The sequence below is a fragment of the Carettochelys insculpta genome, chromosome 1 (assembly GCF_033958435.1).
Source record: "Carettochelys insculpta isolate YL-2023 chromosome 1, ASM3395843v1, whole genome shotgun sequence".
NCBI lineage: Eukaryota > Metazoa > Chordata > Testudines > Carettochelyidae > Carettochelys > Carettochelys insculpta.
In genome coordinates, this window is record NC_134137.1 from 134936377 (window position 1) to 134952139 (window position 15763).

The 15763-nt window shown below is 54.8% G+C and overlaps 1 protein-coding gene across 2 annotated transcripts; it reads left to right on the forward strand.

The window, feature by feature from the left end:
• Window positions 1-1123: 1123 nt before the first annotated feature.
• Window positions 1124-14990, forward strand: SHOX (SHOX homeobox). Of its 2 annotated transcripts, none has more exons than XM_074983305.1 (5): window positions 1124-1822; window positions 4661-4869; window positions 8732-8789; window positions 8919-9010; window positions 10816-14990. In XM_074983305.1, the coding sequence occupies exons 1-5, from the start codon at window positions 1540-1542 to the stop codon at window positions 11059-11061; spliced, it is 888 nt and encodes a 295-aa protein (XP_074839406.1). In that variant the 5' UTR covers window positions 1124-1539; the 3' UTR covers window positions 11062-14990. The 2 variants fall into 2 exon arrangements, with proteins under 2 accessions (XP_074839406.1, XP_074839407.1); XM_074983306.1 differs by having other exon boundaries at window positions 8919-9007.
• The last annotated feature ends 773 nt before the right edge of the window (window positions 14991-15763 follow it).

Sequence of the window (15763 nt, forward strand, 5' to 3'; positions counted from 1 at the left end):
CAAACGCTCCAGCCACTGCCCCCGGCTGGGCGGTGGAAGATCGCAGCGGGGGAATGGATTTCCCAGCGCCTGATGAATTGTTCCCCGGCGGCTCCGCGCTCCTCCTGCGGAGGTGTTAACGCCGGGGTGTGCGCGGGCCGGCGGGCGCCCCTGCAGCGCGGAAATGCATTTGGAGCAGGTTAAGGTTCAGGGCAAGCGCACCCTTTCCTGCCAGGGGAAGAAGGGCCTCGGACGGGCGGGCACGGGGATGGGGGGGATGCCCCCGGGCTGGCGCTGACGACCGGCCATAAGAAAATGCAACGTGGTACCTAGGATGTGCCCCCGCTGCCCGATCCTTTGTGTGAAGTCCGGGCCGGGGGGCAGCTTTCTAGCCCCCTGGAACTGCGCAAGGTGCCCGCTACGAGCGGGACAGTGCAGGCGGGAGCTTAGAGTTACCCCCGGGACGTTGCAATGGGCCGGTGCACTGCAAAAATAACCGCCCGCCAGGCACCCGCTGGCACAAGCAGGGACAGCTCCGTCTTACACCTGACCGTCGTCGTTTGGCTTTTCAAATGTAGACGAAGCTAAGGCGGGCTTGGGGGCGTAGCGACAGGCCCCCCGTGCTAAGAAATCGCCCTGCCGTACCACTCACCCGGGCAGGCTGGCAGGAGACAAAACCGAGACCCTTTTAGATCTTAAATCTCCCGGACAACATCTTCGGGGGCCAGAATAGCGTTAGCCCGAAAGCAGCCCCCGTCCTGTTTCCAAGCAGCTGAAGGTGCCTCCGCCACTCGGCAAAAAAGCTGAGAAGGACCTCGGGGGTTGCAACAACCGGCTTCGCGGCAGCACACGGTTTTCCTCCGCAACAGGCAGCGCTTGCCGACCACGTTTGTGTCCATTGCACAAACCGGGCAATTGCGAATCAAACCCGAAAAGCGTCATCGCGTAGAAGCACAAGACAGCCTAGCAAACGCGCTTCTCCAGCTTGTATTAATTATCTCGTTATTGAGCAATCATTCTCTCCCCCCACTGATAGCCACACAGTTAATTGCAAGAACAGATTTATTTGATTAGCTAGCTCCGCTTTTACTCACGGTGTTGGCAAGCTTAGGATGTCCTTGCAATCAATAAAGTCTTCCTCGACTTTCATTCTGCAACCCATTTACTGACTGCAGATACCTGGGTTGGGGTTTTCTCTTTCCCCCCCTTTTTATTTCTCGCTCGCTCTGTCTTTGCCTCCCTAAATCAAGGTGCGAAGATGCCAACCCGTGATGAAATGAAAAGAAAGCCAATTGCTGGGCTGAGGTGGGGGAGATCGCTGTTAGGAGTCCGCCTGCGACTCTGGAGCAGTCAGTAATTGCTGGAGACAGGGAAAGCGGGGGGCTGGGCTGAGGTAGCCATGTATAAATAGTGTGATCTCAAATTGAAAGGCATAAATAACAGCAGGAGTGATCTAACCCTATACAGCCCATCTTCTACGTGCGAAAAAAGCGTGCGGAGGACGGCCAGATCTCCCGGCGAAAACAAGTGGATCTCTGTGGATACGCTCCCCGGGCAGCCATGGAAGAACTTACAGCTTTTGTATCCAAATCGTTTGACCAGAAAAGCAAAGACAGCAGCGGCGGCGGCGGCGGCGGCGGCAGCAACAAGAAGGAGACAATCACGTACAGGGAAGTTTTGGAGAGTGGCTTGGCTCGCTCCAGGGAGCTCGGGAACTCGGACGCTACTAACCTGCAGGACATTACGGAGAGCAGCAACCATTGCCCGGTGCACCTTTTTAAAGACCACGTCGAGAGCGAGAAGGACAAACTGAAAGAGTTCGGCACGGGCAGGGCTGCGGAAGGTAAGCGGGGGCAGGCGGGCGGCCCCTTCTGCAAAGCCGGCTGGGCTCGGGCGGCCGATCGCTCGGACCCGGGGCTGGCCACCCAACCAGCTGGCCCCGCGGAGAGCGCGAGCCGCTCGGGTCCGCGCGTGCAGCGAGGGAGACCCGGAGGAAGGTACCGCAGTGACCTGAGCGTAGCCCGAGCCCCTGGTTGAAAGTCGAACGCGGCGGAGCCCGGGGGAGGCGAACCCGGGATCCTTGGCCGGGGAATTCTCCTGTACCAGGAGACACGTTCTTCCTGTTCCGGGCCAGCGGCGTGCGGCTCCTTCTGGGTCCAAGCTGGACCCCAGGGCGTTGCCTTTGGAGCCCGCTGTGTCTTCCAGCGAGGCAGCAGCGTGATCCGCGCCAGAGGGGGAAATCACACTGCAGCAGCGCTGGAGAGGGGCAGGGGGTCGTGGAGACAGACATCCCGAGCCTGGGCTGCACCCAGGCCATCACCAGACGCAGGACAATCGGTCCTGGCCGGGAGGCTCACCTGTGGCCGGCCAGGTTCCCCTCCGCCTCCCAAGAGCAGCGCCCACCCGCAGAAAGGGAGAAGCACCGCGGGGAGGGAGCGGGGAAAATTCTCCGGGCAAGCTGGACAGGTCCGCTTGTCCAGGGAGCTGGGAGGCCACCCCTGGCGAGAGACGGACCCTAGAAATCGTTTGACGGGCTGCTGGTCACAGAGCAAGCGTTTGCCCTAAACGGCGGGCGGGGGGCCACCTGAACTGGCAATGGAACCCCATGGAGAATAAGAGGGGGGAACCAGACTTCTGCTGGACTCAGGGCCTGTATTTCTGCCCAAGTAGATTTCACGTAGTCCTGGGGGGGCTCGGAGGGCCAAGATCACAAAGCCTGGACACTGCCGAGAAATCCCCCAAAGAGGAACCCTTCTCCCGGCGAGCCCGAGGTATTGCTTCCCGCCCCTCTTGCTGGTTGGGTGCCCGGGCGTTTTAGACTGTGCTTATTTCACGCATCCGTCTGTGTATAGGGAGGTGGGGATGGAGGTGAGAAGGCGGAGTTGGGCAGTGACATCCTCGGTTCAGGTACGGGGTCAGTGTGATTTCATTACCTCCTCCCAGTCCCACCGGTACCCGCTCGGTCTCTGCTGGGCGCTTGTTATGCGGGACAGGAAGCGGACTGGCCTGTATGGCCCCCTTTAATGAGACGTGGCTCACTTAAACCCGGCTTCAGAGCAATCGCCCGCCCCGGCGCGAGGAAGTGGGACCGAAAGGCTGTTTCGGCGAAGGGCTGGCGGCAGGGGAAGCGCTGATCAGTGGGGACAGGGAACGGGCCTGGACCGGGGCAGCGCTAAGCTGAGAAGCGACACCGACCATTGGCCCCTTTCTAGCTGCATGGCCACCAGCCCAGACCCCGCTGTCGCCCAACTACTTTAACGGGCTTGTCCTGTGTTTTGCTAGGGAGGGTGAAACTCCCCATTGCCTCTGAACATGGGGCCTGGCTCCCAGCCCCGCACTGGCTGGGAGGTGGATCACAACACCAGAACCAAGGGCGGGGGGTGAAGGACTTCTTGGGGCCCCTCCAGTGGGGGGCTCGCAAATAAACGGAGCTCCTCTTCTCCCGGACAAAGCGGCTCCGCGCTGGGGCTCGGTCGGGGCGAGCAATGGGCTGCGGCAGGCGCGAGTTTAAAACCCGCACGCTCCCATCCCCTGGGCTTGGGTCACTTTCCCTCCCACCGTGAAAAGGGCTTCGGCCCTCGGTCCCTTCCCCAACCCAAACCTCCGTGTTTTGGCGTTTTCCCCCTCCTGGGTGCGACTCCACATCTGCAGCAGGCTCGGATTGTAAACGCTTCCCGCCCTCTTTGCTGGTTACCCCCCCCCCCAGCGGGGCAACAGAGGGTGGGGGAGGCAGAGAGGAAGGCAGTTGTTTCCCGATGATGAGCGGCTCAGCTTCCCCCGGCAGGGAACAAGGCCGGATGCTTCCAGCGCCTGAGAAAGCCTGGGCGAGAGTTTGTCCTGCGGCTTCCCCGGGTCTCATTTCCCAGGCCCGTGGGACTGCGGCAGGGAACGCGTCTCCTGCCACGCAAGCGGTGCGGTAGGTGCCTGGAAAGGAACCGGGGAGGCCGAGGCTGGCTTTCCCCCGGGCTCCGGGCAGCGTTCCGGCAATGCTTGCCCGGGGCCCACCTGCGGCCCTTCCCGCAGCCAGGCAGAGCGCCTAGTGCTCAGCGACTGGTTTGCGACGCCCCCCCACGCCCCGGAGAAATGAACCCGCTCACCTAACCACCCCGAGCTGGGGCGGGGGTTCGAGCCCCGGTCTGCCAAACCCAGGGCTGAGCGCCCAGCCCTCGAGGGGGCCATTTAGGGACCTGGGGCAAATAGGTTCAAACAAGAATGGTGCTCGGCCCTGGCGAGAGGGCAGGGGCTGGACTCGCTGACCTCCCCCGGTCCCTCCAGCTCCAGGAGATGTGTATCCCCCCCCCCGAGCTGCTTTCCCCATCCACGGGCGCCTTTGCTCTTCCTCTCACTGGGGCTCAGACCCTCCCCTGCTATTTCAAACCAGCGCGCAGGGGCCCCAGGGGCGCGCTGCTGCGCTTGTCTTCTCCCCCCCGGGTCGCCCATGGAGCGGAGCGGGAGGTGGGACTCGTGCTGGCAGAGGGACGCGGCCCCTCTCGCCGCCTAGGCGCTGGGGAGACACGCTCGCCCCTCTTCCTTGGTCGGGGCATAAACCCGCCCGCCTTCCCCTTCCCCGCGGGGAGCGAGCCTGGCGGATGCCCCTCTGAGCGGGGAGGCGAGGAGAAAGCGCCGGCCCGGGCAAAGCAACTTTGGCGAGGGGTTAAAGCCCGGCTCGTGTCCCCGGCAGGGATCTACGAGTGCAAGGAGAAGAGGGAGGAGGTGAAGTCCGAGGACGAGGACGGCCAGACCAAGCTGAAGCAGCGGAGGAGCCGAACCAATTTCACGTTAGAGCAGCTGAACGAGCTGGAGAGGCTCTTCGACGAGACCCACTACCCGGACGCCTTCATGAGGGAGGAGCTAAGCCAGAGGCTGGGGCTCTCGGAAGCCAGAGTGCAGGTAAGAGAGAGGCTGGCGCCGGCCGCCTGCAAGTGCCCTCAGCGCAGGGCCAGGGGTGGTGCCAGCTGAGCCGCCGCCTCTGGGGGCATTTCCTGGGCGCTCGCCCTGCCCCAGAGCCCTTAACCCCTCCGTGGCGGCCGGGCCCGGGCACGCTGCCGGCAACTGGCTAATCAACAACGCAGCCAGCTGCTCTGGCAAACTCAGCCGGTGACCTCGCTCTTCATCCCCACCTCTGCCTTTCCTCCCGGCTCGCCTCCCACGGGGGCCTGACTGCACCTCCGGAACGCAACGGCCGCAGCTAAGGGGGGAGAGGTGCAGAGCTTTGGGTTCAGCCCGAGCCGGGGGAAAGGTGCTCCCGTCTGCCTCGCCCAGCAACGTGCGAATTCATTGCACCCCGTCTGGTGCGTTTCCCACTCCCCCGGCCTTTATTTATTTATTTATTTAAAAAAAATCTGACAATCCAGTCACAAAAACGTGGCACTCAAACGCCAGCAGCCTGGCTCCTCGTGTCTCCCAATCGCTTGTCTTACACCTTTTAATTCTAACTTTCTCCTGGACAGCCCAGGCGTGCGAGGGCAGAGGGGGAGGAAAGAAAGAAACAGGGAAGCCATTCCCCGAGCAGATGTCACGGGAGACGGAATTAATAAAATCAACCTGTGGATTTCTGAGCAGGAGTAGAAAGCAAAGAAATCCACAGGGCGAATGAAACCCTTCCTATCAGCTTGTCTTGCTCTATAGGGCTCCCAGACAAAAAGCCCCTTTGGGTTTTAATCGCGTCAGTTTCCCTCCGGGGAAAAAAACCCCCCACCTCTCTATGCATAGATATGTAAATAAATCATATACACTGGGCTACAGACGACAGAGAGATTCTCTTTGTCCTCCCGAAAATAGCGCAAACGTGCAGCCTTTAGAAAACGAACAGGGGAAAATCTTCTGCTTCTCAGACCCCCTCGCTACCTGACAGCCGCTAAAGAAGTGATTCTTTGAGGCATTTCCCGACATAAGCAGTGTAGCTAGTTTTCCTGTGTAAAACAAGCTGGGCCAGGGACCCCGGCGCGTGGGCCACACGCTTAAACAGGAGGGCATGCTGCCGGGAACCAACGGGCTGCCGGCCTGCACTCTCCCGGAAGATTGATCTAACTACCCCAGCTAAATTAATGAAAAGATTAAACTTTTGCTGAAGGGGACATCAAATCTTATGTCATTTTCCCCGATCTCCTTGCTGGGGCTCTGTAATATCTTTCTAGGGCCTTGATGTACTGTTTCTATAAAAATAAATTACTCGTAATTGAATTCTGCCCTCTTCCTTTCGAGTAGTTTATTACTGGGTAACGGCACCTCAGCAGGATGCTCAGAGTCGCGGGGAAGCGGGTGCTCGGAGAACGGGTGGCTCTTGAAATACCGCACCCGAAATAAAATACACAACAAGCGGGGAGGATAAGCAAGGGCAAATTTAACTTCTTCATTTTTAAAAAGGAGAGCTGCCCGAGAGAGCTCGGCCGTCCTTGGTGTAAGGAAGGGAAAGCGTTTGGGTGAGATAATTAACCCGGGAAAACCAGAAGCCTCCATCCAGTTAAACAGAAGGGGTAGCAAATAAAGAAAGGAGGAAAAGGAAAGATATTTTAATACTCTCCGCAGTGTTCCCTAATCCCTGCCTGCACCGCCTGCTCCTTGTTGTTAAAGGATATAGTTTCAATTTAGCGTGGAAATTTGCTGTAAATAAATTGAAGCCCCTATGGTAGCTAGTCCTTATTAACCTTTTATTTTTAGTGTTGTACTGGAAACTCATATCACGCAGCTGTCAGGGTTATAATTGAAAGTTATGAGACCATAGCGAGGAGCAGGCAGTAATTCAATTACAACAAATATCTTTGGGTTTATGGCGCAGGGCTAAATTAAATGTCATTATTCACTGTCTCTAATGGAAATCAAAAGGAAATCAGATTAGAGCATTTGTGAAAGAAATCACTGAGTGATCCTTAATGAAGAAATAACTGTCTAAACCAGTGTACTGTGCTTTACTTAGCATATTCATGACTAATTGGAATTGATCGTGAATCACACCAAGCCTGATTTATTATCGCTTAACGCGGTGGCTAATTCATCACTTTTTATTCCCCCTAACCTTATTTTTGCGTAGCTGAAGGGAAAGGGCACTTCGTTTTACCGAGGGAAATGCACTCTTGGGCTGAACGCTAGTCTGCTTTGCGGGAGAAGTTGCTTCCACGCTGCTCAAATGCCTCACGACCCTGGGAACTCCTCGGCCAAGAAAAAGGCAGACACGTTTCATGCCCCCGTCTTCTGCCGCTGCTGCAGAGCTCTTCCCCGCACGCGGCAGCAGCCTGGGACACAGATCTTTAAACGTTCCTTGGGGGGTGGCTTTCTTTTTTCGCTTGGAAACATACGTTTCACTTCAGTAGTCCCTAAAGCCACCCAGTGACGCCCCGCTGGCCCGAGCGTGAGAGCCGGTAACGCAGGGAAAGAGCACGCCCCGGAAAAAAAATCAGCTCCCCGTTTTCAGCCAGCTCCAAAGCCGGGCACAGTTCAAGGCTGGCTTAGACTAGGGGCACTCGGTCTCATTCGTGCTATCAGCCGGCGCCCGAGAGCACCGGGCATTGTGGTCCAGAGCGGGGAAGGCGAGATCCTAGTTAAGAAAACCACTGAGGTGCCCTGGGTAATTAATGCCTTTGGAAGCCTTTCGTTGCACTAATTACTCCATGGTAAATGGCCATCATTAAGGCAATTGAAGAAAGCTTGAAGGGAAAATGTGATGTAGGAAGTGCAGTTAGGATTAATTAACCGAATGAGCACTTAGCAAGTGGAAGAACACCAGAGGTTGGAGGTGTTTACTTAGCTTCAAGATCTTAACAGCATCGCCAGTCGATGGGGGTCCGCGTTTTGTGTCGGGACAAAAGCGGGCAAACCCACTCGAGCCTGAGCGTCTAAAGAGCCACCCCACTCACTTTGTTAAAGCAGCCGGTTAGAGGAACTAGTGCACTCAGCCATCTGAACTATTCTCCAAGGATGCCCAAGAGAAACGACGACAACGGGACGTTTGCATTGGTTTGACTGTTCTAATGACTAGAATTAGCTGAGGATTACTGGATTATGGAGATTGGCCTGGTAGCAGTATAAATAATTCCGCAAAGCCAAATTGGGAAAGAGTCTGGTATTGCCTGGAAGTCAGCACATTAAAACGTCAGCAGGAGCGTTTCAAACCCAAAAGTTAATGTACGAGGGAATCATGCAGCCCGTCCGCTCGAGTCTGGATTTATGATTTTCTGTGAGACCTTCAAATCTCTCAAACCCCATAAAACTGCAGGTTTTGGAGGGGAACAGATAATCCAATTGGTAACAGATTGTACGGGCGAGACAGCGAGCCCTGAAGTTGGACAAAATGTTACCGGCTTGGCTCAAACCCGAGGGAACAAAAAAAAGCCGGAGAAGGGGAGAGCCTGTGAACAACACACTTTCGGTCTTTGCTTTAGCGATCGCCCCGGCTCACCTGCCTTGGGCGGCCCGCGGGAGACGGGGGGGTTTGGGGATAGGAACAGGCGTCCCGCGTGTTCGCTGTCCGGGTTGTAGGGGATTTACGGTAGGTTCTGAGCTGCGGGCCTCGCAGGCCACCCTGGCCGGGAGTGGAGGGAATGTTGGTGGGTTCGGTGGCGGCCCCGCGTTGGCTCAGCCGCCCCACCCGGGCTGCGAGAGCCGTAATCACTCACGCAGTGCGCCCTGGAGCGCCTCTCGGCTGTGCGCGGGTGTCTGTTTCTGACCCCAGATCTCCCGGGGCCGGCTGGGCCGCCGCTGGCTGGTGCCGGCTGCCCGCACGGCGTGCCCACCTTCCCCCCTTCCTCTTCCGCAGGTCTGGTTCCAGAACAGGAGGGCGAAGTGCCGGAAGCAGGAGAATCAGATGCACAAAGGTGGGTGGCAGAGCCTGGGGGGAGGAGGAGATCACGGGGGGCTGGAGCAGAAGAGGTGGGATGACACGGGGGGGGGTGTTCCCCGCGACCCCCGCTCCGGGGCTAACCGCGCCTTGTCTCTCCTGGCAGGTGTTATCCTGGGAACCGCCAGCCATTTAGACGCCTGCCGAGTGGCCCCCTACGTGAACATGGGAGCCCTGCGGATGCCTTTCCAACAGGTAGTTCGTTTTGCTTCCCGTTACACGCCTGACCCAGCGCCTGGCGCCCCTGCCCGCCCTCCTCCCCCGCTGCCCTTTCGCCGCCCGGGGAGGAAGCGGGACACGTTTACAAGTGCCATTTATAGCCAGGTTGGCACGTATTAAAAGCACGCTGTAAAACTTCAGAAGGGGCCTCTTTCCAACACCCCCCCAACCCTCCCCTGCTCGGCCCAGGCGCAGGCAGAGGAAGGCGGCTGTAGGTCTGGCCTCCTTTCCTGGTGCGCTGCGGCCTGGTGGCAGCCCCCCACGAGCCAATGAAGGAGCGAGGAGCGCAGCCAACCCCCCCAGAGAGGCTCGGCTCGGCTCTCCTGAGCTTAGCCGAGGGGAGTCTGGTTGCAGGATCCAGCCCCGGCCCGAGCAGAGGGAAAGGCTGCCAAGTGCCCTTGGATAGATGAACGCAGTGCGCCATGCAGGGACCGGCTCCCTGAGTCAGGACGCGGCCCAGCCAATCCCTCTCCTCGCTTAGGAGCTGGCCGCTCCCCCAGGCCAAACTCAGGGACGGGGCCCCCCATGCAAGTGACCTAGTCCCGGCAAAGCCGATCCCGCCAGGCCGAGTCCAGGGCCCCAAGCTGCCCCAGAGCCTGGGCGCGCAGGCACAGCTTGTGCTCCGAGTGCCGGGGCCTGGCGCTCAGGCGATCTGGGCGCAAGGCCAGGGGGAGCATCTCTGGATCCTGTTAGCGAGCAGCGTAATCACATGAGTGCCCGGCTCCCCGCACCCTCAGGGTGTAGGGGCAGCATCCGCCTCTTGGGGTGGGGGCAGGACCCAGAGGTCCGGGGAGGAGATCGCTTCCCCCTTGGCTCGCTCTGTCTCTGCGCTCATTTGGTGTGGGGTGCAAAACCGAGAGCCCGCTTCTGCCCCGGGATACAAAGCGGGCTAGGACCAAACCAGGGAAGTCGGTGGAGTTACGCTGAGCTAAGGGAGCAAAGAGCCCAGCTCGCCCTGCCCCCACTCACTACCCGCAAGTTTCAGCCTGGGGCTCGGCCGGGTGGTGCCCTTACCAATATCCTTGGGGACTCGGTTCCCCAGCCGCAGTGCAGGTGGAAGGGCCCCGTTAATGGTGCTGCTTTTTGCAGAGCGCCTGTACCTGGGGGGAGAAAGCCCACCCCCGCGCGGAGATCTCACTCCACCGTGCTGGGGTCGGGCTAAGGTGCTCCGGAATGAACACGGGCTACTCCTCCCTTGTCCCGGGTGAAAGAGTTTCCAGGAGGCTAGAAATCAACCCCCCTAGCGCGCGCACGACTATTTAGCACTTGAGTGGTTAATTCATTTTGCAAACATCAGGCGGCCTCTGAAGGCCTCTCTTCTCCGGGGGAGCTCTGAGCAGCCAGGTAGCGGCTGTACGGGTGTAAATCAAGGCCCTGGGGCTGGCCTTTGCAGGCTGCTCAGCCCCTTGGAAAGCCTCGGCTGGCCGAGCCAGGGAGCCCGCTCTGCCCCTCTTGCCCCAGGACGGAGCTCAGCTTGTGCGGCGGGCGTCAGGCCAGGGCTCTGGCGCCGAGGCGGGGCACAGCAGAAGTGGGGACCGTGTTAACACGAGGCCGGGGGGGGGGGCGAGTCGATGGCAAATAAATGGCCACCCCTGGCGCCCCCACCGGGGGAGGGGGAATGACGTGGCTCGGCTTCAGAAGCCGGGCGCAGGAGGGCCGGCCCTTGTCCCAGGGTGCAGGGCGCTGCACGCGGGGAGGTGGCCGATCCCCACGGGGGGGTGGGTCCAGGGCGTGGCCAGCCCTCCCGCCCCTTCTCACCCCGCTCCCCTCTTTCCGCCTGCCAGGTCCAAGCGCAGCTGCAGCTGGAAGGCGTGGCCCACGCCCACCCGCACCTCCACCCGCACCTGGCGGCCCACGCGCCCTACCTGATGTTCCCCCCGCCGCCCTTCGGACTCCCCATCGCCTCCTTGGCCGAGTCCGCCTCCGCCGCCGCCGTGGTGGCCGCGGCTGCCAAGAGCAACAGCAAAAACTCCAGCATCGCCGACCTGCGGCTCAAGGCTAGGAAACACGCCGAGGCGCTGGGGCTCTGACACTGCCTGCCCGGGGGTGCGCGCGTAGGGGGGGCCAGGACTCCCTCTCCCCCTCCGCCGCGCGGGGACTCTGCCCGGGCCCGCGGGGGGGAGCCAGGACTTTGCAAGACGGTCACTGCGGCGCTCCTACCCCCAAGGCCCTCGGCTTGGCCGCCCCTCTGCCCCTTGGCAGCCGAGCCGGGTCGGTGGGGCCCGCGGGGGGCCCGGCTGCCTGCTCATCTTTTGTAGGTTTCACGCCCCAGGCGTCTGCCCAGGTGCGACTGCGCCCCGGAGGCAGTGCTCGGGCGAGGCAGTCCCGCAGCCGCGTTCAGCAGATCGCACCCGGCCGCAGAGACTCGCCGGCGGATAACGCAAGCGGGGAACCAAATCTTTCACTCCCGCTGAGCTGCGAACGACGGGACCTGTGGATTTGGACCCTGGCCAGAATGATTCCCAGCAGCGTGAGGCCGGCGGCTGCCCTCTGCTCTGCGACCCTGGACACGTGTCTGAGCGCGTTCTGAAGACAGGACCATCCATTCAAACAAAGCAAAAACAGTAATAAAACCGATCCTTGGGGCTGGTCTCCATTAAAGCTGACATTTCGTTGTTGCCAACGGTATTATTTCACTGCCATGAGCCTCTTCCAACGCCGAGGAGCTGCTGCTGCAGAACGGTTTTGGGTTTAAATGTGGAATTTCAGATCTGAGGCGAAGTTGGGTTTTTTTTTTTTTTTCAGAAAAAAAAAAAAAACAGCAATAACAAAAAGGTGTCTCAAATGGCTAAAAGTCATTTGGAAGGAGGACAAAGGAGACCGAAAAAGACTAGAATTTGCTAGCCGGTAGTGGTGGCTTGGATGATGGGAACGATATGAATGCACCTGTTTTACCCAGAATCACCTGAACTAACAGAAATGCGCTGTGCCATAGGAACAGGTTGACTTTCTGATTTTTTTTTTTTTTTCCTCCCTAATGTCAGGATCTTTGAATTGAAATCTTGCTCTTTGACAGGATATAGGGAGAATGACTCATAACAAAGATGGACATATGGTTTTAAGGCATAATACTGATGCAGCATTACTTCTAGTGAAATGCAATTAAGTGCAGTAAAGTGCAATACTGTAAATATTATAGATTAAAAATAGCCGTACATTCTTATTCTGTTAATTACCAGTTCTTCAAGAACCATAACTTAAGTCCTTTATGCTCAGACTGGGTACATTACAGTTTAGTGCCAAATGACAGTCCGAGTCTTCTAGGAATGGATAAAAATATATGTATCATATGGAAAAAGATAGATGCTATGATTTCTAGTCAATGTGCCATATTTCTGGGAAGTAAGATGAAAAGCCTGTATGACATTTTTGCGATCATTTTAAGTAAAACAAAACACAAATACAAGTAAATGTTTTGTTGGGGTGGACAAGTTCAGCATTTGCGAATTTTTCTTTGCTGCAGTTATGTAGACACTGAATGCAAACTCCTCTCAGCAGCACAGCTAGTCTAAATGGGGGAAACCCCACTGAAATTATATTACCAAAGTATCCAGGTTAACTGAATTGGTTTTATTTGCTGTTCCATGATCTTCTAATCATTTTATTATGTTGTGAGTTTGGGTGTGAGAACAAATGCTGTTCTTGTCTACTTCTAACAAGATAGCTTGATTATTTTTTTTTCTTTTTGCCTTTGTTATCAAGGCCTGCATTGATGGAAGCTTATCCTTTCAATAGTACTGCCAGTAAGCCTGTTTTTCTTCTTCCTCAAATTGTATTTATCATCTAGCAATCCATTACTAGTTCTGGCTTTTGCTGATATTTATCAACCCCAAATATTACCAGAGGGCAAACAGGAATATGTTCAATCTTTTCAGTTTCAGACATTTGTGTTTCCTCCCCAAATTTTGATATTTTCTGACAAGCGTATTTTTTGAAATGTCAAAGTTCTGCCATTTCCCACCTATTTATTATGTGAAAAGTCATTATATTTTGGACATGCTTGAACTGATAAATTTTACCTGTCTTTCCTACCTCTCTGTGAAAGCCTGATTATCACTTTCAACCAAGGCTGTTATACAACATTAACCATTGCAGAAGGGTATGGGGAATAAACACAGACAAGTACCAAGATTGGAACTCAGACACAACTTTTTCTAGAAGGTATAAATATTGTTTATAGCAGTAATGTAAAGCGTATGTCTTCTAGATAAAGTTTGGCCTTAATTCAAATATTGCTAGTTACGTCCCATTTTACAACTAAAACAATAAATACTTCTCCCTACAACAACTCCAGCATTTTTAACGTACACACAGGGAATTTCACCATAAGGAGGCAGTGCACTTCAATTGATGAGCAGGTATATTGGTTACCCAGAATACTTTGGGGTGCTGTGATTCATAATGCTAATGGCTCAGTCCTGAAGCCTCTGTTCACTTGGACACAAGCTCACCTTTGTGCAGAGGGCCAGCACAAACTTATGCACTGCATACATCTGTTTAAGACTGATTCTGAGTGAGCCACCAGCAGGGCTTTGGACTTCTATGCAGGAGTGAATTTCACCTTCCCATAGTTCCACAGACTCCAGTGAAACTTCTCAAATGAGGGGAAGCTGCAGGATTGGTCCCTAAGAGTGTGTCTACACAGCAAAGTTATTTTGGAATAATGACCGCTATTCTGAAATAACTTCGTGAGCAACTACACAGCAAAACCAAAAATAATTTCGTAATAGTGGGTGGCTTAATTTGAATTCTGTAAATCTCATTCTATGAGGCATATCGCCTATTGTGAAATAGATGATTTGGAATAGGGGCTATATAAGGGTTTTTTTGAAATAAGCTATAGTGCTTCCAGGGGCTCTAATCTGCAGTAGGCTCTATTGTGTGTGGATACTCTATTTCAAAATAGCTGAGCACTATTTTGATATACATTTTGGCTACGTTGACACAAGAGGGTTTCTCTGACAAAACTGGGCTTTTGTCGGAAACACCTGTGGAGCCTTTGCACGCAAAATGCACTTTGTTAACAGACTGTCGACAAACCCTGGCACATGTGCCGGCAGCATTGTGCCTCTCCATGTTCAGCTATAACACCTTTGACAGTTTTCTGTTGACAAGAAAGTCGTGTAGATGTTCTGGGGGCCTTTTTGTTGACAGACAGGGCTTCCAGTTCACCAGGCAGCCCTGTTTGATGAGTATCCAGTTGAACATTCTGTCAAGAGAGGAACTGGGCAGTCTGGACTCTCTCTGTCGAGGGAGTGGATTGTTCTTTCAATCTGGTTTTGTGTGTGGACATGAGCTGTTGACAGAAGATTTGCCAGGAGGTATCTTCCAACAGTAGCTTCTGCTGACAGATCGCTGTAGTGTAGATGTAACCTTTGTGTGTAGATGCACATGTTGAAATAGAGTAGTCTGGAGAACCTCTTCCGGAATAGCTGATTCTGAAATAATGCTGCTGGGTATACAGGCTGAGTGTCTTCAGTCATCTTAGAAAAAAAAGTGGTCTGCTTACCTACACTTCCTGAAGTGTATTACATTTAAAACATTATGTATTACGTTTTGATAAGAATTGCAGACTATCAAGCTGACCTTTGACATTGTACTGGATGCTAGCAGAGGAAGAACTGTCACATGCAGTCAGGAGTCTTCTTCTGTCATTTATTATAGCGCATTTTCTTTTATTTATACCAAAAATGCAGGAAAACAAACCCTTGGTAACTGCAGAATAGCCTGGGCCTGTCACTCTTTTTTGCATTACTGAAAACTCTACCAGTTTCCTAAGGCTGGTACGTCGTCTCAGTGGGTGGCTTGGTGGTATCTAAACCCTGCACTGGAAAATGGGAGGCAAGTGGCAGCAGCTACTGGTTTAGCCGGATTTGAAGTAGTAACCATAGACTGTCCCTGGGGAAAGGGCAGGATGTCTCACTTGATCCACATGCTGCTCCTGCATTTCATTCAGTGTAGCGCACACACACACACACACATTCCTGACAAGGGAATGAAGGGGCTGCCACCAAGCCTGCTTCTGCTTGTCTTATTTCAAGAGCAGGATAGCATGCTTGGTCCACAAGCCTCACTGGGTCCAGCTTTGGGTGGGACACATAGCTGGTCTTTTTTCTTACTGGCCTCCTGAAAACTCCTGCTTCAGCTGGCACTTGTAAGGGCCAAATCCTCAGTGGGTGTAAACTGGTGTGTTTCTGTTAACCTCAGAGGGGCTGCTCTGATCTACACATAGTGAGGATGTGCACCTGATCTCTTTGCTATCTCTGCCACCATGCTTAGTCCTTTTGTCTTTTTATCACGAGCTTCAACAGGTAAGTGATGGAAGATAAGACAACTTAAGGTTCCGAGATATTTAGTAAAGCTAAAAGATCATCTTTACTGAATTAATTTCACAGATAGCATGAGCCTTGTTTATTGAATGTCAGTGGCCACATTAATCTTTGCATCCTGTCCCATTCTGAGAAACGAGAGCTTTCCAGAGATCATCAGAACAATGTGCATTGGCCAGAACTTTCTGGGTGTGGGTCTTCATTTACCATGAACTGACCTCCTGCAAAGGTCTTCCTCATTAGATGGGCTTGTTATTTTGAAAATAATTTGAACCGCCTCAAAATAAATAATTTAGCTTAGAAATAAGTCCATGAAAATTCAGAACAGAGCCCGATTAATCACACTCAGGCCTTTGAAATCAAAAGTTGAACCTCAGCTACAGATGTTTTTCAACTGTCAAAA